The sequence below is a fragment of the Phoca vitulina genome, unplaced genomic scaffold (genome assembly GCF_004348235.1).
Source record: "Phoca vitulina isolate PV1807 unplaced genomic scaffold, GSC_HSeal_1.0 scaffold23, whole genome shotgun sequence".
NCBI lineage: Eukaryota > Metazoa > Chordata > Mammalia > Carnivora > Phocidae > Phoca > Phoca vitulina.
Genome location: NW_022589726.1, coordinates 15,516,484 through 15,543,518, shown reverse-complemented (window position 1 = coordinate 15,543,518; position 27,035 = coordinate 15,516,484). Strand labels below are relative to the sequence as shown.

Sequence of the window (27,035 nt, the reverse complement as noted above, 5' to 3'; positions counted from 1 at the left end):
CATTGTTAATAAAAACATTTATTTTGCATTTTATACAGAACAACCTGAAATCTGGATCATGACTTGACAGTTACCCAGGGGTTTACAACGTGTCCATCTCGGCGTGGTTCTAGGAATTAGGGATCCACACAAACACAGGCAGGAGTTGCAAGGGAGGAAGGGGGCACAGTAGGAGTGTATTTCAATCCTTTCTTAAAGAAAAGGCAGTAGAGCATTCTGAGTCACTGAAAACCTGTGCAAATGGGGCTTCTAAAAAACAAACACTGTACTGTGAGCTCTTGGGGAAGGGGCTGGATAAGGACCTTGATAAATAAAGGGATATTTCCTGGTAGCAGGGAAAGAGGAGGGAAGCCTACTATTTTTAATGTTCTCAGCCCCAGGACCTGATATTCAAAGGAAACCACATCCAATCTTAAATAATTTCCCTGCTCAGAAAGAAGTACCTATATCCCTGGAACCAGACTATGAAGATATCATGCTGGTCATTCCCAAGTCCTTATTCACTGGCCCACAGCATACTAAAATAAAGGGGGGGGAACTCAGAGGGTAGTGGCTTGTGTTCCGTAGAAGTGAAAACTCAGTTCACGCTAAGCCCTGATAAAGCCAAATGACCGGGAGGGACCACAGCTTAGACAGTGGCATATACAACCCGCTGAAAGAGGTCTTTAGTAAGGACCAAGAAGGGGAGGTCCAGGGCACCCTCAGCCTGAGGTGCAGCAGGTATAGAAAATCTGCAAGGAGGGGAGTATTAAAGTAGTGGGGAATTAGAACACTCCAGATCTTAATTTTCATGGGATAATTTAAAAAAAAAAAAAAATCAAATACTGGGTGCCAGTCACAACAAATGCCATGGCCTTTATGGTCACCTGGTAGCATTAAAAAAAAATGCCAAAGATGTCCAACTACCCACAGGTCTTTGCTAGGAAGTGTCTGTGTGCATGGGAGAGAGCAATGGGGCTTGATACAGCTGACAATCCAACATGATTCCTATGGAAACAGAAGAGGCCAGAGTCCTGATTTGCTGGCCTATGGAGGGCTGGAGAGAAGAACCAAAAGTTCCGAAGTGACTGCAGATTCTCTGCAACTGCTTTGACCCAGGCAAAGGAAAGCCAGATTCTCACTCTAGAGATGGTGCAGGGCCCAAACCTAACCCATACCACATGCACTAGTCCTGGTCACCCTACAGTTGATGGGCAATTCACCAGGCAGGAGAAAGGAACTGGTTGGGGAAGAAGGGGTTACTTTTTATCTTTTAAAGTCTTAATTTATATTTTAACCTCAACCTTATTATCAGTGCCTCAGATACAATTTAATCTTAAATCTTAAAAAGCCCCCTGAAACAAAACAAAATTATACTTTTTTTTAAAGCTCCCTCACTTTCTGGTAGTTAGTTTCCCCCAGTCTTCAGTTTTACCCTGACTTAGAGTCCACAAACTTCATCAGACCATCCGTGCTCATGGACTTGGGCCTCTCTAGTGGGAAGCCTAGGCCTCGGCTCCAGATGAGCTGTGCCAGTACACCCAGTGCCCGTGACACCCCAAACAGGACCGTGTAGTAATTCATCTCTGTCATGCCGTAGTACTGCAAGATAAAAGAGAAAAAAGTTTTGGTAAAGGCCCCAAGGTAATGGCATGCCCAAGTCCAGAAACCTTAACCGAGTCAGCCTTAAATGGAAATGACACTAGGAAAAGTACAGTAACTGGGATTCTGAAAAGAGGACACCCCTTTCCTCCTGCCTGCACCTGCCCTCCACCATAGGCAACTTTATCAAAAGGGTAAGGAAGGAGGCATGAGTCCTTGCTCTGACTAGGAAGTTGATTTTCTGCATGGCAGAGAACATTAGGGTTTGGCACAAATTAAAGGGAAAGCAGGGAAGGGAAGACTCACCTGGAGCAGCACTCCACTGTGAGCATCTACATTGGGCCAAGGATTCTTGGCCTTGCCCTGCTCTAATAGGACACTGGGCACAATCTTGTACAGCTGAGCAACCAGCTTAAACATGGAGTCATGAGGCAGGTGTTTCAGAGCAAACTCTCGCTGACAGGTATATCGTGGATCAGTCTTCCTTAGTACCGCATGGCCATAGCCTGGGACAACCTGCAAAGAGTGAGGGTAAAAAAGCCAGTTGTATTCTCAAGTTTTTTTTTTTTTTTAAGACTTTATTTATTTATTTGACAGAGAGAGACACAGTGAGAGAGGGAACACAAGCAGGGGGAGTGGGAGAGGGAGAAGCAGGCTTCCTGCGGAACAGGGAGCCTGATGCAGGGCTCGATCCCAGGACCCTGGGATCATGACCTGAGCCGAAGACCGACGCTTAACAACTGAGCCACCCAGGTGCCCAACAAGTAGAAGTTCTTGTCTTTTCTAAATTCTTCAGGATAGATAAATATGGGGGAGGAGAGTCTGCTCTCACTTAGGGGGCCTCTTTTTTTTTTTTTTTTTTTATAAAAATTTTTTTTTTTTTTTTTGACAGAGAGAGACAGAGTGAGAAAGGGAACACAAGCAGGGGGAGTGAGAGGGAGAAGCAGGCTCCCCGCTGAGCAGGGAGCCCGACACAGGGCTTGATCCCAGGACTCTGGGATCACGACCTGAGCCGAAGGCAGACACTTAACGACTGAGCCTTAGGGGACCTCTTTCATTCTATTCTCAATTCTACCAAATTGCACAACCCTGGGTCTTGGCTTCTTTCCTACCTGCTAAGCATCTCTGCTTACCCGTCCTGAGTTCAGTGTGTTCCAAATGTAGTCTCGTAACTTCTCATCTGACACATCTTTGCCAACTTCTTTCTGTAGTTGTGTCAACCAAACAAGTACTTCCTATGGGTAAGGTTTGGGGAATAAAACAGTTATCAACACATATGCCAGGAGAGAATGCCAAGATCAGAAGAAAAGCAAGGGAGTAAGAAAAACATGGAGCAGGAAAAGAAAAGGAAGAGTCTTACCTGATTTGCCAAACCATGCAGGGGCCCTGCTAGCCCGTTCATGGCTGCTGCAAAGGACAGGTAGGGGTCTGAAAGGGCACTGCCCACCAGGTGGCTGGTATGGGCACTTACATTGCCTCCCTCATGGTCACTGTGGGGGAAATAAGAAAGGAGAAAAGCTCTAGTAAGAGATGTCCCAATCTCATTACCAGTCTTTGTTCACTAATCCACAGGGCTGGAGAGGTCACTGGTTGATGCCTGTGTGCCAAGCTCCCGGACTCTCACTCCCGCTTTAATAGCAATGGCCAGAAGAGGGAGCTCCTGGAAAGCTGAAAGATCACCTACTGTGAGCAACTAGTACCTTTCCCTAGCTTCTTAGAAGCATTACTTCATTCTTAGTGTGGTTATGGTAAGACTTCCTTTACTAGACTCCTTTCTTGCCTTGTGTGATCCCTTATGCCATGTTCCATCTCCTTGTTGCCTACCACTTGTTCCCAGAAGATGAGAATGTTAAGGAGCTTTTCTTAAAATTTTCTACCAATCCAGGAATCCTGGTGGCTATGGTTGCTGAGTCTAGCTTACCTGTGGATGGTGAGGTATAAGCGCATGAGCTCAGTGAACTGAGCATCGGTATAGCCTAACATGTTGGTGAAATTGTGGGACCAGTCCAGCTTAGAGTCAATGGCCCCAATACTGCTGCCCTCCCGGTAGAGATTCCGGTAGATCTTTGCTGCAACACAAGGTAGCTTTGCGATCAGATCCATACAATCTTCGTAAATCAACTGATGAGAGGAGGAAAATGGAGAAAAAAAGAAAAGGATTTATCAAAAAAGAATTAGGCAAGGATGCTGTTTGTCCTCCATGGATTGGGCTATTTGGTTGATGGTTTTATGCTCAGTGGTTATATATGGAGGCTAACAACAATAACTATTTAACTAAATAATTTTATGACCCAGGCTCTGCACTAAGTGATTCACACATATCTTATGTATCTTGTGTATATTAAAACATTATTTCTGGGGCGCCTGGGTGGCTCAGTCGGTTAAGTGCTTTCAACTCAGGTCATGATCCCAGAGTCCTGGGATCAAGCCCCACATCGGGCTCCCTGCTCAGCAGAGAGCTTGCTTCCCCCTCTCCCTCTGCTGCTCCCCCTGCTTGTGCTCTCTCTTGTCAAATAAATGAATAAAATCTTAAAGAAAAAAAAAAAAGGGCGCCTGGGTGGCTCAGTTGGTTAAGCGGCTGCCTTCGGCTCAGGTCATGATCCTGGAGGCCCAGGATCGAGTCCCGCATCGGGCTCCCTGCTCGGCAGGGAGTCTGCTTCTCCCTCTGACCCTCCCCGCTCTTGTGCTCTCTCTCTTTCATTCTCTCTCTCAAATAAATAAAATCTTAAAAAAAAAAAAAAAAGATTTATTTATTGGGGGAGAGAATCTCAAGCAGACTCCCCACTGAGCACGGAATCCCATACAGGGGTCGATCTCATGAGACCCTGAGATCATGACACCTGAGCCAAAATCAAGAGCCGGATGCTTAACCGACTAAGCCACCCAGGTGCCCCCAAAGTCAGATTTTGAAGCCTTTTATGTTTAATCGTGATCTTTCCCAGTACATGACTCAATGAATGTGCTAAGACACTAGGTTTTAACAATTAATTCTATGTTCCATCTTTCAAAGAAAATTCACCATATATGCCAAGAGTCAAACAGTGGCATTCAACTGTTAGACAATAACAAAGGCTTCCATTTTTTAAGCACTTATTATATAACAGGCACTGTGATATGTTATTTGCATTTTTTTTTTTTTCTTTTCTCACAAGAGTCCTGTAAGGTAATATATCCCTCATTTTATAAATGAAGAAACTGGGGCTTGGCCAGGTCAAGTAACTTGCCCAAAGTTACCCACTCAGCTAATAAGCATCATGTAGCTTAAACAATTAACTCATGGACATTCTTGTTTCATCGCACCCTTACTTTCTCTTCCCAAATTATTTTGAGTGAATTTCAGACATTTTTTTTTCCAATATATAAATATTTAAGCATGTATCTCTAAAAGATAAAGTCTATTGATAAATAAAAATCACAAAACCATTATCCCACAGGAAAAAAATCAAATCTTCAATATCATTAAGTATCTACTCAGTATTCAAATTTCCCTGATTATAAAGCCCTCCACCTCATTTGTTTGATTCAGGACTGAAAATAGCCCACATTGCAATCATCTCATAGTCTCTGAAGTCTCTTTCAATCAATGTTAAACGCCCTCTTGTTCTCTCTTTTTTTTAACTTTGCAATTTATTTGTGGAAAACTGGACCATTCATTCTGGAGAATTTCCCAGTTTAGATTTTGCTGGTTATATACCTGTGGTATCATTTAATGCTTTCCTGTCTACTGTATTTTCTACAAACTGAGAGTTAGATCTAAAGGCTTGAGTAGAGGGGCGCCTGGGTGGCTCAGTCGTTAAGCATCTGCCTTTGGCTCAGGTCATGATCCCAGGGTCCTGGGATCAAGCCCTGCATCAGGCTCTCTGCTCAGCGGGAAGCCTGCTTCTCCCTCTCACACTCTCCTTGCTTGTGTTCCCTCTCTTGCTGTCTCTCTTTAAATAAATAAATAAATAAATCTTTAACAAACAAACAAATAAAGGCTCGAGTAGATTCAGGTTCAATTTTTTTTTTTTTTAAAGAAAGACTATCCAAAAGAGCACCCGGTGATATATGAAAGTATTGAACCACTATATTATAACCTGAAACTAATATTACACTGTATGTTAACTAACTGGAATTTAAACTTAAAGCAAAAAAGACTACCTGATAAATAGCACTGTTGTAAGTTCGAGCCCCACATTGGGTGTAGCGATTACTTAAAAATAAAATCTTTTTAAAAAAGAGAAACATATAATCTAGTTGCTTGTGATATTAATAGCCTGCTCAACTCTTATGTCTCAATTTTATCTTCTCAAAGGGATTTTAAGTTCCTTAGGGACAAGACAGGGTTTTGGTTTTGCTTTCTTTTTTAAAATAACTTTAAAAAGTATCATTTAGTCAGTGAATTTTGTCAATGCTGCTGGATTCAGTAAGAATACTGCCAAAATTAAAAAGCTACCTGAAGCAAGAAACAGCCTAACACCTGCAAGTTCTCAGGAGATTACTTACATGACAATCATACTATTAACTATACCTCCTTTATATCCCCCAAGGAAGTAGGTTACTTCCAGAAGCCTGCGTCAAGTATATGCAGTTCTAAGAGACCTGGGTTGATTAGCATAATGCCAAGAAGGACAGGATCCTGAGCTAGATAAATTGTCATCTATGGAATATATACTAACTTGCAAAACTATTTAGAAAGTATGAATGGCCACATCAAAAAGAAAACACATAAAGGAGACTGTGTCAATTTCCACTACTGAGAATGAAGTTTATAAACCAACATGTATCAGACCAGGTATGACAATGTGGGATCCTTACCCTGCCTTTTGTCGTGGTCCGTGCTGTATAGTCAAGAAGAGAACAAAACGAAACAAAAACTGACAAAGAACTCCTGTTATTTCTTCTTTAATAAGCTAAGACTGAGGTGCTATTAGCTATTTGTACCAACACATTCTTCACTGATAAACCCTTGGGAATAAAAAGACAATTAAGACATGCCAACATCACAACTATCTGGAATAAGGGTTACAAAGCTGACTATAATCATTAACGTGAGCCAGCATCTCTATGGCTAGTAAAATCCTGGGCCAGGTAGTTAGCTTTCAATCATTAAGGAGACAGAGAAAAGAAGAAAGCTAGTATTAATTGTAAAGAGCCCCCAGAGTGAAGGAAACTCAAGTTTGAATCTGGTCTCTATCACTTATTAGCTGCATACCTTGGGCAGGCTACTTAACTTCTCTAATCCTCAGTTTTCCCATTTGGTAAAATGAGAATAACAAATAACATCTACCTCATAGGGTTGTTCTGAGAATTAAATCAGATGATTATAAAGCATTTAAGCATAATATCTGGCATGTTTCCAAGAGATTTCAAGTGTTTGGATGATGATTTTATTATAAAAACTTCAAAATCTATGTATACCATTCATAGGCTTTACAAAAGTGGCATTATCAGCAAAAACTTGATCTGTGGGCTCCTGGGTGGCTCAGTTGGTTAAGCGACTGCCTTCGGCTCAGGTCATGATCCTGGAGTCCCGGGATCGAGTCCCACATCAGGCTCCCTGCTCAGCGGGGAGTCTGCTTCTCCCTCTGACCCTCCTCCCTCTCATGCTCTCTGTCTCTCATTCTCTCTCTCGCAAATAAATAAAACCTTAAAAAAAAAAAAAACTTGATCTGTCAGCTACTTAGCAAATTTTACTGAATTCAACATCTTTTTTTTTTTTAAGATTTATTTATTTTTATTTATTTGACAGAGAGAGACAGCGAGAGAGGGAACACAAGCAAGCAGAGTGGGAGAGGGAGAAGCAGGCTTCCCGCTGAGCAGGGAGCCCGATGTGGGCCTTGATCCCAGGACCCTGGGATATGACCTGAGCCGAAGGCAGACGCGTAACAACTGAGCCACCCAGGCGCCCTGAATTCAACATCTTAAGGCTATTTCACAATTAAACAGCTGGTTGCATCACAGCAATCTCATGGTCATGAGTGAGGTCATTCAGCAAGAGCCCTAACTTTTTCAACTCAATAGATTATACTATTAATCTCTGTTATGGAAGAAATGTTGCATGCAGAAGATCATCCTCTTGAGGTATATGTAAAAAAAAAAAACAACAGTATGAATTGATGCTCTAGTAAAAACTCAGGTCATACATAAACTCAACATAAATTTTTTTTTTTAAGATTTTATTTATTTATTTGACGAAGAGAGACACAGCGAGAGAGGGAACACAAGCAGGGGGAGTGGGAGAGGGAGAAGCAGGCTCCCCCCTGAGCAGGGAGCCCAATGAGGGGCTCGATCCCAGGACCCCGGGATCATGACCTGAGCCGAAAACAGACTCTTAACGACTGAGCCACCCAGGCACCCCCTCAACATAAATTTTTAAACAGAAATAACCAGCCTAATGATGTCATGCATTTCTACTTAAGTAGCCTATGGTTAAATTAACCAAGGCAGAGAACTAATAGAAATAGTGTCTGACTTTTGAGAAAGAAACAAGATATAACAGCAAAAGAGCATGAAGCTCTACTAAAGCAGTTACTGGTGCTAATATTTGTGCAGTGTGAACTTAGACACACATCCTAAGGCTGACAAATACATCAGTACTGCTTATAAACACTCTCCAAAAGATCAGCAAAGTCCTGGAATATAACACATTCACCTCAAGACAGCTGCACTCACATGACATCTCACGAAGAGATAATGGCAGAACAATCAATGACTATACGTTAAAACAAGATTCATTTTAACAATTCAATGAAGGACAGTATGAAGCAATGAAGCATGTTCGGATGCCCGGGAAAATACCTTATAGGCATCTATTGTAAAGCATGAAGAAGCTGTTTTCTCCCCCTCTCCTGACAGTCAAGACAACAGCACTGTAAGCAGTAACAGGCACATCTGAGTGGTCAATATAGGAGAACTGCTGATCTCAATTTAAACTTCTCTGTTATGGTGGCCCATACAAATAACAATTGCTTGAATAGCATTTAAAAAAGAAAATGGAAAATATATTCAGATTATACAAACTTCTGAACCTGCTGATGTATGGCTTTATGTATGCTTTAAGTGCTTGTGAATGTGTATATTTTCCATCATTCCTATACCTTCCTTCTCAATGCCAACCAGAATAATTTCAAACTCACTCTCCCTCTTTCCCCCAACAGCAAACACAGTTCTTTATACACAGTTGGCAATGAGTAAATATTGACCAACCAAATGAAGCAGGATTTGCCAAAACCCTGAGGATTGCATCAGACCAGTGGGCCATGCATGCTCTTCTGTGCCGTGCATCAAGTGAACTCTTTGGAGGCTTTCTCCTGGTCAAATCATCTAGTATACCTGCTTTGCAAAAAGGAACCATTCTGTTCCCATATTATCTGTCTCCAAACAAAAAAAGAAAATGAGACGTCTTGCTGTAAACCCAGCCAGGTAACTTGTCTTCTACCCAGTGTTTGTGAGTCCCATGTGGGGTATTGGCAAGAGGATGGAAGGAATTATGTACTATGCACCGGGACAAGGCACAACAGTCTTCACATACTCCAACCAGTTCAAGGGTCACATTTCATTTTCAGAAAATAAAGCTCAGGGGCACCTGGGTGGCTCAGTCGTTAAGCGTCTGCCTTCGGCTCAGGTCCTGATCCCAGAGTCCTGGGATCGAGCCCCGCATCGGGCTCTCTGCTTGGCGGGAAGCCTGCTTCTCCCTCTCCCACTCCCCCTGCTTGTGTTCCCTCTCTCACTGTGTCTCTCTGTCAAACAAATAAATAAAATCTTAAAAAAGAAAAGAAAAGAAAAGAAAGCTCATTTGTGTGTGGATCCTACTTCCAGGATACTAACCCCATTTGGCTGATTGGCATTAGTCCTCCTAGGACTCTAGAACTCTAGAACTGCCTTAGCTGCCATTCACCTAACATCTCAAGGTTCTCCTTATTTGAAGAACAAGAAGGGACTTTTTGGGGTTAGGGTGAGACTACCCTGCAAAATCTTCCTCAGGGACCCTGCAGTTAAGCCACATAATTTCCAATGTCCCAACAGCTCTGTGTAATACCTCTATTACAGCAAGATACTGAACTGTAATTTTTTACATGTATATCACCCTAACCAAACCAATAACCTTGGTGATAGAAAGCATGTTCCATTTATCTATGTAATCCCAAGGACCGAAAGAAAGCAAGCCTAGGGCGCCTGGTTGGCTCAGTTGGTTAGGCGACTGCCTTCAGCTCAGGTCATGATCCTGGAGTCCCTGGATCGAGTCCCGCATCGGGCTCCCTGCTTGGCAGGGAGTCTGCTTCGCCCTCTGACCCTCCCCCATCTCATGTGCTCTCTCATTCTCTCTCTCCAAATAAATAAATAAAATCTTTAAAAAAAAAAAAAAAGCAAGCAAGCCTAAAATAAAATGTGTTTAATGAGCTTCTGGCGTAACTCAGAGAAGTAGTTCTCCTAAAGATTCTACATTCCTTTTTCTTCCTTCACATGCAAGTCCTTTGTATCCTCATCACACATCAATCATTGCCATCAAAATTTCCTACCTCCCAGTACTTGGTTCGGTTGATACCCTCTGCATATGCTCGGGCAAAGTTACTCTCACTGTTGAGGGCTGTAATGGCTGCACTGAGCTGAGACATGGGGTGTAGATTGGTGGGAAAGTTGTCCAGCATGGTGACCACATGGGAAGGTAGAGCTGCTCTCTTTGCCCACTCTTTTGAGAGCCAAGACACCTGTGGAAAGGGAGACATTGCTCAGAACACTAGGCAAGGGAAACGAAGAGAAATAAAGACAGTGACATCTGAGTAAAGAAAATCCAAGAGAATTCAACCCAGGCCACTTATACAGCAGAACTCTGCTCTGATTCCTTCCCCTCACTACACATCCCTCTAAACTACCACCCAGAGCCAGATCAGGATTAAGTATCTGAGATTAGAGAAAGGCAAAGAAGGGGAAGAATGAGAAGGGCTAATAACCTTCTGCTTTACCTGTTCCTCTGTTGGGATTTGTCCAGTTACCAGCAACCAAAATAAGCCCTCCGGCAGGGGTTCTTCGCCCCCTTTAGCCTTGGGCAGCAGTTTCTGGCATTCAGGGATACTGTAGCCTCGGAAACGGATACCCTTGAGGGAGAAGAGTAAGAGGTGCAAATCTTAAATTTATCAGCCTGGATGTCACATAATTGACTAGTCTCATTCTTATCAGACCTTTCAACAAGTTAGAATTTCTAAAGCTTAAAAAAAAAAAGTTTTTTTAAAGCTTAAATCTTCAGGGGCGCCTGGGTGGCTCAGATGGTTGGGCGTCTGCCTTCGGCTCGGGTCATGATCCCAGGGTCCTGGGATCGAGTCCCGCATCGGGCTCCCTGCTCAGCGGGGAGCCTGCTTCTCCCTCTGCCTCTCTCTCTCTCTCATGAATAAATTAATAAAATCTTTAAAAAAAAAAAAAAAAGCTTAAATCTTCACATAACTTAATTCTGTTTGGTACTTTTAGTTTTACTCATTGATATATTGAAAAGGTAGACTTGTTCTTCAGTTAGTCCATATGTACCTATTTTCCATCTTCCAAAACATGAAGGCAGATACTTTGTTTTCCTTACCCTCACCAGTCTAATTCATGGTGTGCACAACAGTCAGTAAACTCTGTGATTATTAGTGTTGACATGAGGGTCTCTTACCTCATCAGGATCAAGAACTGATGTTTCATATACTAATCCCTTCATGCCTCTCATGCCACCGTACATCTAAAGAAAAAGACAGGATGTAACCAGTAGAATAATTCAGGCTAGAGCTTGTTAGTGTTTCATGGGATTTGAGAGAGGAAATGTATTCTTTGACTTGCAAGACTTCATTTGTAGAAAGATTTCTGAGGAGTTAACTTAAAACTTTGCAAGAAGACTGCTAACATTGGAAAATGAAAATTTTAAGTTGAAAAATTGCTATCTTTATTTAATGTGTCTGCCTCTGTTTGCTTTTCTTCTTATATTTTATTTTTTCTTCTACCCACTCTTACCCCCTCATTCCCACCAACCAAAGTCAACAGAATGGGATCTACAGGGGCACCTGGGTGGCTCAGACGGTTAAGCATTTGCCTTCGGCTCAGGTCATGATCTCAGAGTCCTGGGATCAAGCCCCATTTTGGGCTTTCTGCTCAGTGGGGAGCCTGCTTCTCCCTCTCCCTCTGCCTGCCACTCCTCTGCTTGTGCTCCCTCTCTGTCAAATAAGTAAAAATCTTAAAAAAGAGGAAAAAAAAAAAAAAAAAAAGAATGGGATCTACAACAGGGAAAGGAAATAAGAGACCAAAGGCTAAACACTGCTGTGGAATTATCATTTGAGCTGCTCTGACTCTTCGGGCTGGAGAAGAAGCCATCCTAAAACTGTTCTAGTCAGCCTGCTAGAGCTGTGGTGTAAATGGATGATCAGCACAGCATTAATTCTAACAGTCCTGGCCCCAAAAGCTGAGCGGTTGGGAAGAATAGAAACTTCATTCATCCCTCCTATAGGTAAATTAGGTTAGGCTCAACTATTAAATTTACGGAAAAGACCAGTCTAATTTTTAACGAACATCATAAGCGCCAACATTTCCATGTATGGGACAGTATGCTTCTGAATAGTCGGTGAAGAGAATGGTATTTCTGTTGAAGCACATTACAGAGCTACTTTTTCCAGCCAAAACCCCACAATCTTTACCATGTCCACAGTGATCTGGCCCACTACTGTCTTGCCATGTTGCTGCCTGAAGGTCTTTATTCTGGCCTGCTCCTTAGGTATCAGGTCGGCCAATATGTCTTTCAAATTCTAAAAAGAGAAGTAGAGAGGTTAAGTGATGGTCAAAATGTCGATTAGATTTTTCCTACAAAGTAGGTATGTTAAGACTACTTTTTAAAATTTGGCTTTCTTGGGATGCCTGGGTGGCTCAGTTGGTTAAGCGTCTGCCTTCAGCTCAGGTCATGGTCTCAGGGTCCTGGGATCGAGTCCCGCATCGGACTCCTTGCTCGGCGGGAAGCCTGCTTCTCCCTCTGCCTGCCACTCCCCCTGCTTGTGCTTTCTCTCTCTCTCTCTAATAAATAAAATCTTAAAAAAAAATAAAATAAAAAAAATAAATAAAATTTGGCTTTCTTGGGGCACCTGGGTGGCTCAGTCGTTAAGCGTCTACCTTCGGCTCACGTCATGATCCCAGGGTCCTGGGACTGAGCCCCTCATTGGGCTCCCTGCTTGGCAGGAAGCCTGCTTCTCCCTCTCCCACTCCCCTGCTTGTGTTCCCTCTCTCTGCCAAATAAATAAATAAAATCTTAAAAAATATTAATAATAAATAAAATTTGGCCTTCTCTATCTGCCAGAGAAATCTGGTCAACTACCCTACACAGATAAGGGTAAAAGAATTAGGCAGAGAGGGAGGGGAATGGATTATTTATTTATTATTATTACTATTATTATTAGGTACAAAATTTCAATTTGGGAAGATGAAAAAGTTCTGGAGATGGATAGTGTGATAGTTGTACAATAATGTGAATGTACTTACCGTCACTAAACTATACACGTTAAGATGGAAAATTTTATGTGATGCATATTTTACCACAACTTTAAAAATTAGGCAAAAATATTTGATATTCTCGGGGCGCCTGGGTGGCTCAGTCGTTAAGCGTCTGCCTTTGGCTCAGGTCATGATCCCAGGGTCCTGGGATCGAGCCCCACATCGGGCTCCCTGCTCAGCGGGAAAGCCTGCTTCTCCCTCTCCCACTCCCCCTGCTTGTGCTCCCTCTCTTGCTGTGTCTCTCTGTCAAATAAATAAATAAAATCTTAAAAAAAAAAAATTTTTGATATTCCCATCTCACTACATTATTGGATTATTTTTTTAAATACTAGTAATACTATTTTAATATTGATAACAATAACAACGGACACCTCTCGGAGTTACTTAGGATAATGATGAGAGGCTAGGTGGTAACCAACCGCTGCTCCCCACCCGACAATCCCAGGATCAAACTGCCTCAGTGATTCTCAGCCCTCTTTTCCAAACCTTACCGTAGGGGAAGCACTGGCATGCCGAGCAGCAAGAATAAGACAAGATGCATTCTGCAAAGAAAACACAAAACCTTATGCAACAGTTACTCTTCCCTCCTATATATTAACAAAGAGTTATAGTGACTCATCCTCTTTCTCTCCATCTTAGCCTCCAAGGACAGTCTGACATAAAAAAGCTGTCAAAGACCCTGAACAGCTTTGAAGGCATTCCCAGTCTGGAGGCAATAGCAGATTTAACTCTGTGTCTTGCATCCAATAGCTTTAATAGCATTCCCTGAGGAGAGGCTCTTTCCCATCATCTGGGTTTCAGGGCTGGGCTTTGTTAGGCACAGAAAAGGTCAGAAAGGCAGTTGTTAGAGTACCCAGGCCATCCCAATCTAGCTGTCAATAGTTCTGAATGGCTCTTGGAAAAGCAAATGAGGAAACTGATCAACTACTTAACCCTGCTGGTAAGATCTCTCCAGCACCTAGTCTTTTGGCAGCACTTCAACCTCTCCAGTCTAGGAGAGCCCACAGGCAGAGGTAGCCTTTCACCACACTACTTCAAAGGTTCCTGGAAAAAGCACAGAGAAGACAGAATACCTACAATGTAACAACTGAGAGACTACTCAGCAACAGCATTGGGAAACTAGAAAACTGGAAAATTACCTTTCAAGTGCTGAGAGAAAATAATTATTAAGCTAAAGTTGTATAACCAGGTGAGGAAAAAGTCTTCACAAAAGGGGTGAAATAAAGACATTTCAGATAAACAAAAGCTGAGTTTATCACCGACACAACTGTACTAAAGGAATTTTTAAAGATATACTTCAGAACTATAAAGACGGGTCTGAGATTCAAGGCTATTCTTCACTACAAAGATGAATAGTGTAGCTAGCCTATATTTTCTATGTTTAGAGAGAGGTTTTTTTCCCCCAAAAGAAAAGCTACTTTCTATGAAAAGACTGCTGAGTTGCAACAGAAAGTTCAACACTTCCTTTGAATAAGACAACCAACTATACTACTAACCAGCTATAAAGTCTGACAAGCTTAACTTTTCTGCACAAGATTATTTTGAAGATAAAATGAGATAGTCAAAGTAAGCCTCATTTTTCTCATCTATAAAACTGGTGTTAAATACCCACCACATATCTCACAGGTTGTCTTGTGATAAATTACAATGATGTGAAAGCACTTTGCAAACTAAAAAGATTACATATACACACAAACTAATCCAGGAGCAACACCAAACCTTTCCTCTTTTTGCCAAAAGGCCAGATACACCTTTTCTTGTAACTACTGCATTGCTGTCTGATTGCACTGAAAATCATTTGAAGCAATAGTACTGTATAAATTCCAAAACACTACATGCCTAAGGTGAGAGTTCAGTAAGGCTGGAGATGTTTTAGAATTTAGTACTCCTTCTGTTGGGGCATCAGGGAGAACTGAAAAGGGAAGAGAGCCTTCAGAAAAGGTTTTTTTGTTGGTTGTTTTTTAGAGAAGGGGGGAGGGGCAATGGGAGAGGGAGAGAGAATCTTAAGGAGGTTCTGCGCCAAGCACAGAGCCAACTGGGGCTTGATCCCATGACCCTGAGATCATGACCTGATCCAAAATTAAGAGTGTGGAGACTGCTTGAGATTCTGTCTCTCCCTCTGCCCCCTCCCATCTCCCATGTGCATGCACATACACTCTCTCTAAAATAAATAAAATCTCGGGGAGCCTGGGTGGCTCAGTTGTTAAGCATCTGCCTTCGGCTCAGGTCATGATCCCGGGGTCCTGGGATCGAGCCCCACACAGGGAGCCTGCTTCTCCCTCTCCCACTCTCCCTGCTTGTGTTCACTCTCTTGCTGTGTCTCTCTGTGTCAAATAAATAAATAAAATCTTAAAAATAAAATAAAATCTTTAAAAACTAAAAAGATTTAAAAAATTAAAAAAAAAAATCAATTCAAAGCTAAATTCAGAGAGTACAAGGTAAGCTACTATGTCCCTAAAACAAAGGGGTACTGACTCAGCTTGTTAACCAGGACTGTCTTTAACTCCTTTCACTAACTTTCTAAAGAGTCTCTTCTGGCTCACTGAGGAACATTTGGGCAAAAGTAGGTAGCACAAACAGGCCTTTAGTCTCTTCACCAAATGGGAACTTGACCTAGCACCTAAGAAATAATTTTACCTTTTCTTACTAGTCACCAAAAAGTGAACAAGAGAAAACAAGAGAATAAGCTCTGTTCCATGCTCCATGGTCCCACCGATCCCCTGTTATAGAAGGGCCACCTCCCGGAGACTACATCAGCCCTGCAGCAGACCTTTTAATTGTGGGTGGTTGGTGGTTGCGGCAGTTTGGTTTCTAAAAAGGCTACAGGGGAACATATCATCTGAGAGAAGAAAGATGTTAAAATGATGTTAAAATCTCTCCATAATGATCATTTTTCCACTTTTAAATCATCTTTTAAGATTCTATAATGGCAGGGGCACCCTGCTGGCTTAGTCAGAAGAGCATGCGACTCTTGATCTTGGGGTTGTGAGTTCAAGCCCCACGTTGGGTGTAGAGATTACTTAAATAAAATCTTTTTTTTTTCAAGATTTTATTTATTTATTTGACACAGAGAGACACAGGAAGAGAGGGAACACAAGCAAGGGGAGTGGGAGAGGGACAAGCAGACTCCCCGCTGAGCGCAGAGCCCGATGCAGGGCTCAATCCCAGGACCCTGGGATCATGACCTGAGCCAAAGGCAGACGCTTAACCACTGAGCCACCCAGGCGCCCCCAAAATAAAATCTTTTAAAAAAAAAAGTTTCTACAATGGCTGGCTGTAGTTTAAGGTTAAATCTTACGGGAAAAAAAAAAATCTATCCAAGCTCAACAAAGAGTGAGTGTCCAGATCTTAATTAAGATGAAAATGGAGGGGCGCCTGAGTGGCTCAGTCGTTAAGTGTCTGACTTCAGCTCAGGTCATGATCTCAGGGTCCTGGCATTGAGCCCCACATTGGGCTCTGCACTCAGCGGGGAGTCTGCTTGTCCCTCTCTCTCTGCCCCTCCCCCCTGCTCATGCTCTCTCTCTCTCTCAAATAAAATCTTAAAAAAAATTAAAAAAAAGATGAAAATGGAATTCCCTCAGGTTGGAGGCCTTTCTTCCACAAATATGAACATAAAACAAACAAAAAAAATAGCCTCTTTCCTCATTGTGAGAGGGAACTGCTAGAATTAATGAGCTGCCCTCTTCTTTTACTTCAAGATAAAACAAAAAACAACAAAAAAGAGGAAATCAGAAAGAAAAGGATGGCAGAACAGCTAATGGGGATGTGAGAATGAGACATCACTTAGAGGAATCAGATAGGTCATAACTGCTGTTTTGTTATAGTCATTTCTCAGATCTATTTATATGACTACTACTTGAAGAGCACACATAGGAAGAGAAACTTAGAACTAAACTATCACCCCACTTCCGACATCAGCGAAGTCTTCATTACCTTCGTACTGAGCGTCTTTGCCATTTCATGTGAGGAGCCTCAGGAGTAACTCAGAGGGCTGATCTCAACTGTCCCTGATCTCCATCAGCAACACTTCTTAGCCAGATCTCCAATTTGCAAAGCAACACTAGTCTGTGGATAGTGTGGCTAAGTAGCTATATGATAAAGCTAGTATATTTTGTTTCTACTGCCCTTGTTGGCCACTTATCACCTGTGTGATTCCAGCCAAGTCATTTATTTTATTTATTTTTTTTATTAAAAAATTTTTTTTTTTATTTATTCGAGACAGAGAGAGAGAGGGCGCACAGGAGCAATGGGGGAGAGGCAGAGGAAGAGGGAGAAGCAGACTCCCCGCTGAGCAGGAAGCCCGACGCTGGGCTCAATCCCAGGACCTGGAGATCATGACCTGAGCTGAAGGCAGACGCTTAACCATCTGAGCCACCCAGGCGCCCCTCCAGCCAAGTCATTTAATGTTTCTATGCCTCGAAAATGGGAACAATAGTACCTATTTCAAAGGATTGCTGTAAGGATTAATTAAGTCAACACTTTCAAAGCACTTAAAATGACATCTGGCCTAAAGCAAATACTTTGCATTTGTTATATAATAAATATATAAAATTAAACAGTATAGCCATTTCTCGTACCCTTCAGCATCAGGATCAGTCATATTTTTGGCTAACCCTGAAGCTTAAAAGATGACTGAAGAAATCAGAAGGATTTTATTTATCTTTTAAAGATTTTTTTTCTTTTTATTTGACAGAGACAGACACAGAGAGAGAGGGAACACAAGCGGGGGGAGCGGGAGAGGGAGAAGCAGGCTTCCCGCGGAGATGGGAGCCCGATGCGGGGCTCGATCCCAGGACCCTGGGATCATGACCTGAGCCGAAGGCACACACTTAACCACTGAGCCACCCAGGCGCCCCATCAGAAGGATTTTAAAGGCAGCAATTCATTGATATAACCACTCGAAAGAGTAGAATAGGAAAAATTCAAGTTAGAACAATTTTACCTAATGATGTAGAAGACAGAGCACATAACTTGGAATTTGGAAAGGAAATCTGGGTTCTAGCCCCAGCTCCATTACTTAATAACAGACATCCAAAGCAAAACAACTACCTACAGCTGAACTCTTGAACAATACAGGAATTAGGGATGCAGGAACCACCCCCCATGCAGTCAAAAATCTGGATATAACTCTTGACTCTCCCAAAACTTAACTACTAATAGCCTATTGTTGACCAGAAGCTTTACTGCTAACATTAAGTCTATTCATTCCTATCTTCTATGCCATATATATTACATACTGTATTCTTACAAAAAAGCTAGAGAAAATGTTACTAAGAAAATCCTAAGGAAAAGAAAATATATTTGCAGTACTGTACCATAAAAAACTCACATATAAGTGGACCAGCACAGTTCAAACTATGTTGCTCAAGGGTCAACTGTATTGTTTCCCTTTCCTTCTCCATGTTTAGGATAACACTCAAGCTACTTAGCTCAAAGTCTGATAACTCTAATAAGGACATATGTAAAGGTATTCAAAAGCCTTGCTATTTAAAATATAACTGCCTAGCCAGCAGCATTTGCATTACTTGGAGCTTGTCAGAAATGCAGAATCCTGGGCCTCACCTCAGACCTACTGCATTCAAATCTGCAGTTTAACAAGCTCACTAGATGATCCATGTGAACAATAAAGTTTGAGACACATACATGGTCTAAAGTGTTAGGGGAACAGAAGGATAGAATGTAGACCCTGGGATGTACAATTATTAAGGATCAAGTCTTAAGTCCAGGTTCTGCCACTATCTTGCTATGTTACCTTGGCTATATGACCTAACTTCTAAGTCTCAGGTTTCATCTCTCTCAATTGATAATAATAAAGCCAACTTTGGGGTAGACAAGTAGACTGTACAAAATATCTGCATGAAAGCACCTAGAACAGTGCCTTTTACATAAGTGAGTTCAATAAATATGTGTTTCTTAGAAAGTGTTGGCCTATTACCTACCATGTCAAGTGTCACTGCTCTCTCCTAGAGTTGGATTCCAGGAAAGAGGCAGTCAAGCCTGAGGAAGGGGTGAACGGATAATTCCCTCTACTGGTAGAACAGGAAATAAAGCCCTGATTTCCTTTTTTAGGGCCTTAAGGGCCTCCCGATCAAGAGGGGAGGAGTCTCAAGCAGAGGAAACAAATTTGACTACCCAGCAGAACATATGACTAGAAGGAGATACTGGAGGACTATCATGCCCAAGGCTATACACCTCAGTTCATCTACCTCCTAGCTGCCAAAGAAACCTGCTGAAGAGCTTTGTATAGTGTGTTCAGACTATACTCACTGATGGGACAGGCAGATTACAAACCTCTGAGTCATCCCTGAACTTTCACCCACCAACTCCTCCCCCTAACTCCCGAGGTGTGGCAAGTAAGCTTCTGCCTTCTGGTAGCATGCCCCGTGTAGAGTCACCCCACTGGAACAGTAGCTGTCAGGCGAATCAGGGAGTTACCTCATTCAATAGGTCAGCTCCTTCAAGGGGAGAGATGGAGAGAGCTGCTTCCAAAGACAAGGGCCTGGCTCACGTGTCTGACAGCCCGGGACTCTCTGCAGGGTGGGGGTGGGGGTATTACAATCACTAAGAGGCCTTTTCAAACCTCAAACGCTGCCATCCCTTGCAAGAACTCTCCTAGTGAGTTTGCTATTATTGATGGAAGTGCACTGCAGTTCTCAAATGTGCTAGAATAGAAAAATATAATTAAAAGAACCACTATCTTAAAGGGCCAAGAGAGGAAAAGGACTAATAGTACACGCAGGAAATTCTGCCATGCCAAAGACTTGCCTTGCCTATAATACTTAGGGTATTTTTGGAATAGCGTATTGGCCGAATCACCAAAAATCATCTGAAACTACTCCCTCGTCCCTAAAATTCTACGAACAAAAGAATCCTATGTGAATAAGCACTTAAAAAAGTGGTTCTTTCCCTCTTACTTCTCTTAGCCTATTATCACCATTGATCCATACCTAGGACCTATACTCCAAAGGGGAAAAGACAAATTTTCTTTGATCCTCCATCCCAGGCACATTTAGAACATGTCCTACAACATATCCAAGAGCTCCAACATTAAAAGCCTGAGAGAGATGCTCCTGATTTTAAGAGCCCTCGTCCCTTGTCCTTCATCAAAAAAAGATCAGAGCTTGCCAAGCCAGAACTGGCTTAGCTGATGAAGCAAACATAATGCACTAATAACTGGTAGGAAAAAGCTTGTGTTGCAAAGGCTTCCAATGCAGAAGGAACAACCTGCATTAAGGGAAAAAGAACACGCATAGGACAAAGGCTTCTCTCTCCCCAAAACCAGGTCAGAGAACTAAAGCCTTTTAACATCTGTGTTTCACAATGGTGGTATTGGAAGCCGGCCTGCACCACTTGGTTAGGCCACTTAATAGCCTAAGCACAGTAATCTTCAGATTTCCTATTTTGACCCTCTCCATACTCATAGGAGTTTCCTTAATAATTCTACCTAATTGTCATTTCCTAACAGACTCTTCTTCCCTAAAGATTCACTCCAAGAAGACCACCAAAGACCTCAGAAAAGAATCAAGAGTCCTAATTTTCCTTTCAATAGAAATCCTTACAGTTCTTTAACAAGTATTTTCTGAACACCTACTTACTCTATGCACACTACGTGTACACCAGTAAATAAAGTATATAGGATGTGCTGTCCTACTAGTTTTTGGGGAACTAGAAACTGCTCTCACTTCCACTAGGAGTACTTGCAAGTTTTTTTTTTTAAAGATTTTATTTATTTATTTGACAGGGAGAGACACAGCGAGAGAGGGAACACAAGCAGGGGGAGTGGGAGAGGGAGAAGCAGGCTTCCCGTAGAGCAGGGAGCCCGATGCGGGGCTCGATCCCAGGACCCTGGGATCATGACCTGAGCCGAAGGCAGACGCTTAACGACTGAGCCACCCAGGCACCCCAGTACTTACAAGTTTTAGTGCCTAACACTTTGGTCCAGAAATTTACAAGAAACTTTTCTTTTCTTTTTTTTTTTTAAAGATTTTATTTATGAGAAAGAGAGAGAGCGCACAAGCGGGGGAGTGGCAGGCAGAGAGAGAAGCAGGCTCTTCGATGAGCAAGGAGCCCGATGCGGGACTTGATCCCAGGACTCTGGGATCATGACCTGAGTCTGACACAAACCGACTGAGCCATCTAGGTGTCCCAAGAAACTTTTTTTTTTTAAAGATTTTATTTATTTATTTGACAGAGAGAGAGGGAACACAAGCAGGGGGAGTGGAAGAGGGAGAAGCAGGCTTCCTGAGGAGCAGGGAGCCCGATGCGGGGCTCGATCCCAGGACCCTGGGATCATGACCTGAGCCAAAGGCAGACGCTTAACAACTGAGCCACCCAGGTGCCCCCCAAGAAACTTTTCTAAAGACATTTGAAAAAAAGGCCTAGGAAGACAAACCTAGAGAAAATAGCCTAAATGAACTATTGCTTAGAACAGTCACTTGAAGTCCATTTTTAAAATAATCACTAAAAAAAACCCAAATACTCAAAAATTTCATATACACATTCAATAAAGTTGCAAATAAAAAGACCTACATTTGGGGCGCCTGGGTGGCTCAGTTGGTTAAGCGACTGCCTTCGGCTCAGGTCATGGTCCTGGAGTCCCGGGATCGAGTCCCGCATCGGGCTCCCTGCTCGGCAGGAAGTCTGCTTCTCCCTCTGACCCTCCCCCCTCTCATGCTCTCTCTATCTCATTCTCTCTCAAATGAATAAATAAAATCTTAAAAAAAAAAAAAAAAAAGACCTACATTTGGTTTTACTGGCCCAACAGAAAGGGATCACCAGGCATCATCAGTCAACAGAAGTACTTGGAAAAAAAAAAAAGAAAAACAAGTTTCCTGGGGCGCCTGGGTGGCTCAGTTGGTTAAGTGTCTGCCTTCGACTCAGGTCATGGTCCCAGGGTCCTGGGATGGTGTCCCATGTTGGACTCCTTGCTCAGAGGGGAGCTTGCTTCTCTCCTGCCTGCCATTCCCCCTGCTTGTGCTTGCTTTCTCCATCTTTCTGTTTCAAATAAATAAATAAAATCTTAGAAAAACAAAACAAGTTTCCAGATCCCACCCCACCTTTGCTGAATCAGAATCTGAAGATAGGATTCATGAATGTGCAATGTGAACAAGCAACCCACATGATGATGCCCACTGTGAACTTACATTTTTTTATTATTTTTCATTTTTTAATATATATTTTTTAGATTTTTCAATTCATTTGTTTGAGAGAGGGACAGAGAGAGAGAGCACGAGCAGGATGAAGGGCAGAGGGAGAAGCAGACTCCCCGCTGAGCAGGGAGCCCAACACAGGGCTCGATTCCGGGATCCTAGTATCATGACTTGAGCCCAAGGGAGACTCTCAACCGACTGAGCCACCCAGGCGCCCCTATTATTTTTCATTTCTTTTTTTTAGGGGTGGACGGGCAGAAGGAGAGAGAGAGAGAATCTCAACCAGGCTCCATGCCCAGCACTGAGCCCAACTCGGGGCTTGATCTCACAACCCTGAGATCATGATCTGAGCCAAAATCAAGAGTCAGATGCTTAAACAACTGAGCCACCCACGCACCTCAAGAACTTTTAAAATAACATGTTAAAAGAAATACAGGGTGCCTGGGTGGCTCAGTTGGTTAAGCTACTGCCTTCGGCTCAGGTCATGATCCTGGAGTCCCAGGATTGAGTCCCGCCATCGGGCTCCCTGCTCAGCAGGGAATCGGCTTTTCCCTCTGACCCTCCCCCCTCTCATGTGCTCTCTCTCTCAAATAAATAAATAAAATCTTAAAAAAAAAAAAAAAAGAAATACAGGGACCTAGGGGCACCTGGGTGGCTCAGTTGGTTGGGCGCCTGCCTTCAGCTCCGGTCATGATCCTGGAGTCCCTGCTCGGGCCCCACGTTGGGCTCCTTGCTCAGCGGGGAGTCTGCTTCTCCCTCTGCCCCTCACCCTGCTCTCTAATGCTCTCTCTCTCAAATTAATAAATAAAATCTTAAAAAGAAAGAAAGAAAGACAGACAGGGACCTAAAGAATCTGGGCAGTTCAGGAGCACTGGCTCAATCGAGGGCGGGCGACTCTTGATCTTGGGGTCATGAGTTCGAGCCCCACGTTGAGTGCAGAGATAGCTTAAAAACAAAATCTTAAAAAAAAAAAAAAAAAAAGTGGGACGCCTAGGTGGCTCAGTCGGTTAAGCGTCTGCCTTCGGCTCGGGTCATGATCCCAGAGTCCTGGGATCGAGTCCCACTTCGGGCTCCCTGCTCAGCAGGGACTCTGCTTCCCCCTCTCCCTCTGCCTGCTGCTCCCCCCTGCTTGTGCTCTCTGACAAATAAATAAAGTCTTAAAAAAAAAAAAAGGAATTTGGGCAGTTGAGGGAAAAACTGAAAGTCAAATACTCAGAAAGACCTATTGCTAGCTTTGCTACACTACTGTTTTAAATTTCATACCCTACTCAACTCTATCACCTAAAGCACTGAAACAGGGCAAAAAGTATTACGGTGTAGCTTTAGAGAGATCCACCACATCTGTCTTCCTGCCTTCTGCCCACTTGGATTCTAAGAAAGAGGAATACCAGCCTTCCCTTCTAATGATCCGCTTTAGCACTGCTCACCTCACTGCTTCCTCACACCCATGCATTCATCTGTTACCAATTTAAAGGCCACTAGGAAGGACAAATGCAGTCATCCCACTATTAGCACATGAGGAGGCTTTGCTTTCCATTTTTCATCTTTAGCCCATCTAGTAAGCATCGAGGAACTGACATCACTTTGGGTAGGCTGATAATCAAAGTGAAGGCACATAGATTTGGGCGCTTGCCTTTAAAAGTTCTAGGCTGTAGGGCGCCTGGGTGGCTCAGTTAGTTAAGCGACTGCCTTCGGCTCAGGTCATGATCCTGGAGTCCCAGGATCGAGTCCCACATCGGGCTCCCTGCTCAGCAGGGAGTCTGCTTCTCCCTCTGACCCTCCCCCCCTCTTGTGCTCTCTCTCTCAAATAAATAAATAAAATCTTAAAAAAAAAAAAAGTTCTAGGCTGTAAAGGGTGCCTGGCTGGCTAAGTTGGAAGAGCATGTGACTCTTGATCTTGGAGTCGTGGGTTCAAGCCCTATGTTGGGTGTAGAGATTATCTGAATAAATAAACTTAAAAAAATGTTTAAAAAAATAAAAATAAAAGTTCTGGGCTGTAGGCCTAAGTAACACTTCACAGAAAAAACTGACTTAGTTTTGTTGAACCCAATTTCAGACTAGGATTTATAAAGATGTTCAGTGGTGTAGGTCTACTGTAAAGGAATTATGGGTATTCATTTAAATGTCCTGAGAGGTCTAGAAATAACATAAAAAACCACTTTTGGCTTGATTTTCTCAAAGTCATTGAACATCCTAGCTTGGAAGAGCAACTCTCAATGGTACATGAAGTAACCAGGATTTGTTAAGTCACACTGGTGTTAATAGTCCAGAAGTGAATTGGTGGCCATACCCTAACTTCCAACCCAAATCCAGACCCAGATCACAAGTGAAAAGATAATACATCACAAAGCTAAGGCACCCACAGCTGATACTAAGGCCACTGCTTAGTGTTAAGTTCATCAGGGTAAACAAGAAGTCAAATAATGTGGAGGCTCTGAATTCATCTCTCTCCAACTCAGGTGTTCATTAAATTACCTAAAAGTGGGTAAGGTGGAACAATACAACAATGACTGGCATTTGTGTCACCTAGCAAGGTTTAAAAAAAAATCTCTTCTGAGAAAAGTGAAACTACATCTGACCTTGAGAATCAAAGTGGTAGGGGTCAGTTTTCCCAGATCAGAAAACTATTTTTGCCTTTTAAAGCCTACCTTAATAGCAAAAGTAAAACTGAGTACCAGTTAAGCTGCAGGCTAATCTGGAAAATTTAGGCAGGTGTTAGCAATGCGGACAAACTGAGCAGGCTTCCTGGTATCCTGGTCATTCTACTTAGATCTCAGAAAATTTCCACTCCTGCGTTTCTTGGGCTTTGCTAGTTTTAAGGGTCAAAAGCCTTCAAATCACTTCCAAGTTACAGGTTTCTGGGATCCTCAGTTTCATTCCTGACAGTAAAGTAAAGAAAACAATAATGATTCTACAATTATGAGGTGCTGTCATCCCAAAAGCTTTCTGGGCTTCCCCAGAGGCTTGAAAGACAAAATAAATTTAAAAGGTAAATTCTAAAAGATTTTTCAAATTCACTGAGGGTTAGATTATCTATCTGGTCCGGGTTAGGAGCTCTGGAATGAGCTAATTATAGTGTCCTGTCCCCTATTCTGCCAAAACACTATCTAGAACTTGCTTCATTTCCCAAGAGACTTCCTTACCCTGTTCCCTGGCAGCAGAAGAAACAACAGTCACGTAAGACAAGTGCCTCCCAAATGATCAGCCTCCACCTTGCTGCTGGGCACCTGGAAGAACCCCAGTGTAAATTCTACAGGCTTCACCTTATCTGCCAATCATGCAAGATAACACAGCAAAACCATTCTAAGATTTTCCTTTCCTTCAGGTGCCAGCAGCTTTAATCTGCCGAAGAGAAAGTATAAATTCTTTGCAGAAGTCAAGGTCACTTGTGGGACTGTCCCTGCCTGGATTAGAGGACTGGGACTCCCCACTCAACACAGCAGTTTCTCTATTTAAAGAGCTAAGTTACCCAGAGACAAATGTCCTGGCAATTTTAAATTGAAGGCACCATTACTGCAACAAGATTCCTATGATCCAAAGGCAACAAAATTCAAGTAAATTAGGGCCTCAAAGAATGAGAGCACTTTCTCCTGGGTAGACTTAAGAGCAGTAGCTAAACCTGAGTGAGCAAGTACTAGGGTTGGTCATGTGACTTTGGCAATACTATATCCTGCCCGGTATCTTCACTTAATTGGCCTGCAGTTTGGAAGAACAACCTTTCTGGTTCTTTCTCCAACCATATGTGATAATCATGCAGAAGGTTTTACAGAAGGGCTCCACCCCACCCAAGCTCCTCCTATATGAAGAGTAAGTGCAAGAGTCCCAAGGACAAAGAGGATCTGAGTCCCACTCCACTAGCAGGAACTGCTAAAGCTCGGTCACTAAAAGCTTCAAAAATTGGGTTGGTGAAATGGAAAAGGCAATTTAGGAACCAACAAGGCCTTCCCTACAAAGCAGAAGCCGAAATTAGCCACCGCTCCAGCTCTGGCCCTGGGACAGTGAGCACATCTATTCACCCCTGCCACTTCTCCTACCCCCGCACCCCCTCCTCCAAACAGGCCTCTTCCCTAACTCCAATGTAACACAACACCTATGTTCTCCACTGGCAGCTCCTTCTTTTTCCAGGGTTCTTCCACCCTAGACATGCGGGTGACAGTAGGGTCCGAGCTCTCCACCCGCCCAAGACCGCATGCCGCGGGCGGGCAGCGCTCTCTTCACCCCCAGGGGCAGAAGGCCAGCGTAGCACATGGTCCTGAAGAGTCCCACAGAGAGCTGGCGGCCAGCCAAGCGCAGGGCCCCTTTAAGGCTCACGGGGGTGCGTATGGGTAGGGGAGGGAGACCCTGGCGCTGGACGGCCTGCAGTCGCCTCGGCCCCACCCTGGGGCCGCGCGCTCCCTCCCATAGTTGCTCACCTTGGCTCCGAAGAGCCGGGCGGCCGCAGTGAGTAAAGCCATGACGGGCGAACTCGGGGATCTGGTGGGGAGGGAAGGAGGGGAGAGAGCTGCGGCAGGAACGAGAGCCGCCGCTGCACCAAAGGCCGCGCCGACGGGTGGACAAGGTTGAAAGGAGGTGGCTGAGGGAAAGGGTAGACAAACCGGCGGCGGCGCCCAGCCCGGGGTCCTCAGTGAGGCCCCACCCACTGCCCGAACTCGTTCCCGCCCCTCTCAGGGGACTCGCCTCGGGCTCGGCCATTGGTCCGGTGTATGTGGGGGCGGGACCTGAGCCGTTGACAGCAGTTGTGGAGGGCAGGATTGGATCGCCTGGGTTAGGCTAATTAAGGATGGACGGGTGGGGGGGACGTGTAGGTGACTAAATATGTGC

The 27,035-nt window shown here is 43.4% G+C and overlaps 1 protein-coding gene across 1 annotated transcript; it reads right to left on the bottom strand.

Annotated features, from left to right (window-relative positions):
• On the bottom strand, nucleotides 1-26,844 carry CS (citrate synthase). Its single transcript, XM_032420563.1, has 11 exons — nucleotides 26,627-26,844; nucleotides 13,557-13,607; nucleotides 12,222-12,329; nucleotides 11,210-11,275; nucleotides 10,527-10,658; nucleotides 10,083-10,271; nucleotides 3,503-3,702; nucleotides 2,942-3,071; nucleotides 2,715-2,816; nucleotides 1,888-2,097; nucleotides 1-1,581 (listed from the first exon to the last, which is right to left on the bottom strand). Exons 1-11 carry the CDS (start codon nucleotides 26,666-26,668, stop codon nucleotides 1,411-1,413), a joined length of 1,401 nt encoding a protein of 466 aa, XP_032276454.1. The 5' UTR covers nucleotides 26,669-26,844; the 3' UTR covers nucleotides 1-1,410.
• Nucleotides 26,845-27,035: the final 191 nt, after the last annotated feature.

Coding starts and splice junctions, on each gene's coding strand:
- CS (XM_032420563.1), bottom strand. CDS start 26,668: ATGGCTTTACTCACTGCGGCCGCCCGGCTCTTCGGAGCCAAG. Junction 13,608..26,626: donor CCCGGCTCTTCGGAGCCAAG/GTGAGCAACTAT, acceptor TTTTCTTTGCAG/AATGCATCTTGTCTTATTCT. Junction 3,072..3,502: donor TTATACCTCACCATCCACAG/GTAAGCTAGACT, acceptor TTTCCCCCACAG/TGACCATGAGGGAGGCAATG.